At 29.8% G+C, this 2,900-nt stretch overlaps 1 protein-coding gene across 1 annotated transcript; it reads right to left on the bottom strand.

Moving 5' to 3' along the window:
• Window positions 1-219: 219 nt before the first annotated feature.
• Window positions 220-2,546, bottom strand: LOC107857917. Its single transcript, XM_047407748.1, has 3 exons — window positions 2,345-2,546; window positions 1,238-1,414; window positions 220-836 (listed from the first exon to the last, which is right to left on the bottom strand). Exons 1-3 carry the CDS (start codon window positions 2,544-2,546, stop codon window positions 220-222), a joined length of 996 nt encoding a protein of 331 aa, XP_047263704.1.
• Window positions 2,547-2,900: the final 354 nt, after the last annotated feature.

The raw sequence follows: 2,900 nt of genomic DNA, 5'->3' as shown, positions 1-2,900 counted from the left end.
TATTATAGAAAAAAAAATATTACAGTAAAATTTGCTACAGAATAGCAAATGTATTTTTTCCCAAAACAGTAAATGCATATTACTATAGAATATATACATATTTTTTTCATTACAACACATAGATTTGTTATAATTTTAATAATTTGTATATTAAGATATGTTTCATACAACATATAAAAATTCAAGAAGATATAACATTAAATCATTATATCTATTTTATCATACATTGATACGTGTACACTCTACTTCATTCTGTTGGAGAATTGCTTGAAATTTTCCAATAAGATCCGTGCGTGTGTACAATGCCTCCTGTCTATTTTCACAGTTCCATTTACCAAGCATCAATCTAACTTCCTCTAAAAAATCATATATTGGAAGTTCTCTAGCTGATACCAGTGCAACATTAATTGACTCTGAAATATTTGATGTTAAGGTCCATCCCCTATGAACTGTTGCATATGACCTAGCCCACTTATCGTATCCCGCCAACTCCAAGTAATTCTTCACCCTAACATCAAGTAGCTCTACTTTCTCCATTAAATTATGAAATTCAGACTTTGAGTATGATTTCGCCATGGTATAGAAGATTTCAGACAATGCCTCATGTGACTTCCTAAAATTTTTTTTTACATTACCCCATAGATGCCACATACAAGCATAATGTGGTACATTATTGTACACTCCAGAAACAGCTTTTATAATGCTTGGGTTACGATCGGAAACTACACACATATGTTCTCTTTCACCATATGCTTCCTTTAGATTCTGAAAGAACCATGTCCAGGATGCATCATTTTCAGAATCTACTATTCCATATGTCAATGAAAATATATGGCCTGAACATGGAACAAATACATTAAAAGTACGATATATACAGACATTAAAAAAATTATATGTATTTTTCAAATACATACAGTTGGGAACAAGTTTAACTGGAATTTAAAACATAAATATAACTATAACCTATAATACATATAAATATACCTGGACCTATATCCTGCTCCCAATCAACATCCACAAAAAAATTAAATAAGTACTCTATAAAAATATATAACTTACCGATTATGTGAATGAAATTTATTTCATAAACATAATTCACAACTTTAATATAAATTCATATATCTAAAACATAATAAATAGACAGTACAAATATAAATATGTTGCGTGTATATATATATATATATTATAAACATGTACATCTATTCATAGAGTCAAATACATTTCGAGAATAGCTTACCAGCTCTATCCATGGTACATCCAGCTACAAATGTTCCATTGTATAGTCCTCTAAGATAACTTGCATCAATAACTATCACAGGTCTACACTGATCGAACCCTTGTATGAATGTAGTTAGTGTGACAAAAATATACAAAAACTCATTATCTTCATGCTTTTTCATTTGTATATGTGAACCTGGATAAGTAGTGTTCAAAACATGAATGTATGCAAGTAGTTTTCCGCATGATGCCGAAGGTTTTCCTCTCAAATCTTCAAGTGCTTGTTTCTTAGCTCGCCAACACATAATATACATCAAATCCATACCAAGGTCTTCCTTCATGTCACTTCTGATTTCAGTCGCACTGTACTTTCTTTTGTGGTTTTTAAACTTTTATTTCACCATACCTCCAATCAACTTACTAATAGCATGAAACTTAAGATAAATCTTATCCTTTATCGAACATGTGTGTTCGGGTAAGAATTCTCTAACACAAAACATTCCTGATTTGTTGATATCAGATGTACGGAATAAAAATCACAATTACGTGATTTGCATATTAATGTGTAACTCCAAAAAAAAAGATGTAATGTAATTTACAACATTAACAAAAAAAAATAATCTATATGTATTTTTTAAATACATATGCTGCAATAAAATTTAACAAGAAATAAACAACAGATTTTACATACATGACAAACTTACCAGGTTTTACTTGATCTAACAGATCATATTTAAAACTTCTCTCGAATCGTGTAATCCTTCATCACATATTTTAACACCCTTTTCGAGATATAAACTTGTTCAACCTCAATATGTTTGTGATGTGGGTCCGAGATAATTACTTTAGTTGCGTCAATATCCAATACATCCAAACATTCATCTGAATTAGTAACTATCAATGCTCTTTCAGTACTTGTATTTACAACGTTACGTGCAGTGATAGATAGATTCATACTCGCAGCGTTACATATTGATGAACTAACGAATTCATTGAAACTATTCTTTTTTGAAACACTTCTTTTTTGAAACACTTATGTACAAGGGCAAAGCATTCATTGCCTTTACATCCCTTTTCTGCATAATGTAGACTTTCAAACCCATGTCATTACGTATACATATTTTACCTTCAATATCTATTAACTGATATTCAATTTGAATGCTTTTGCATGTCAAATTGACATCCATGTGCGAAGCTAGTACTTCGCGCAGTTGGTTGTATGAAGCGTTTATGCTCAACAATATTGCATCACTGATGTAATCTTCATATTGCTGTTCAATGCTGTTCATACTACCAATATGTTTAATGAGAACAGGTATGCTTCCCATCGTCAAGATCCAGAACACTACAAAATATTAAATACAAATTAAATTATATAATATGTACTGCATACAATTAATAATTTGTATATACACAAACAAAAAAAATTCCCACGAAAAATTATTTAGTTTAGTTTAGTTTCATACATAAATGACTAAAAAAAATCTTTGATGTTTGAGAAAAAAAGTAGAAAAAAAAATTTCACCCACAACTTATAAAATTCAGAATACAATATATAAAATTTAACCATACCTGTAATCGTCGAGTTGATTATTCAAATATTCTTCGTAAAATACAGAGTTCATCAATGATATTCCAATCTCTCAATTTTTTTTTAAAATGCTTTTACCAGATGTATATGG

This window comes from Capsicum annuum, chromosome 2 (genome assembly GCF_002878395.1).
Source record: "Capsicum annuum cultivar UCD-10X-F1 chromosome 2, UCD10Xv1.1, whole genome shotgun sequence".
In the NCBI taxonomy this organism is placed as follows: domain Eukaryota; kingdom Viridiplantae; phylum Streptophyta; class Magnoliopsida; order Solanales; family Solanaceae; genus Capsicum; species Capsicum annuum.
The sequence above is the reverse complement of the archived record's forward strand: the minus strand, read 5'-3'. Positions and strand labels throughout refer to the sequence as shown.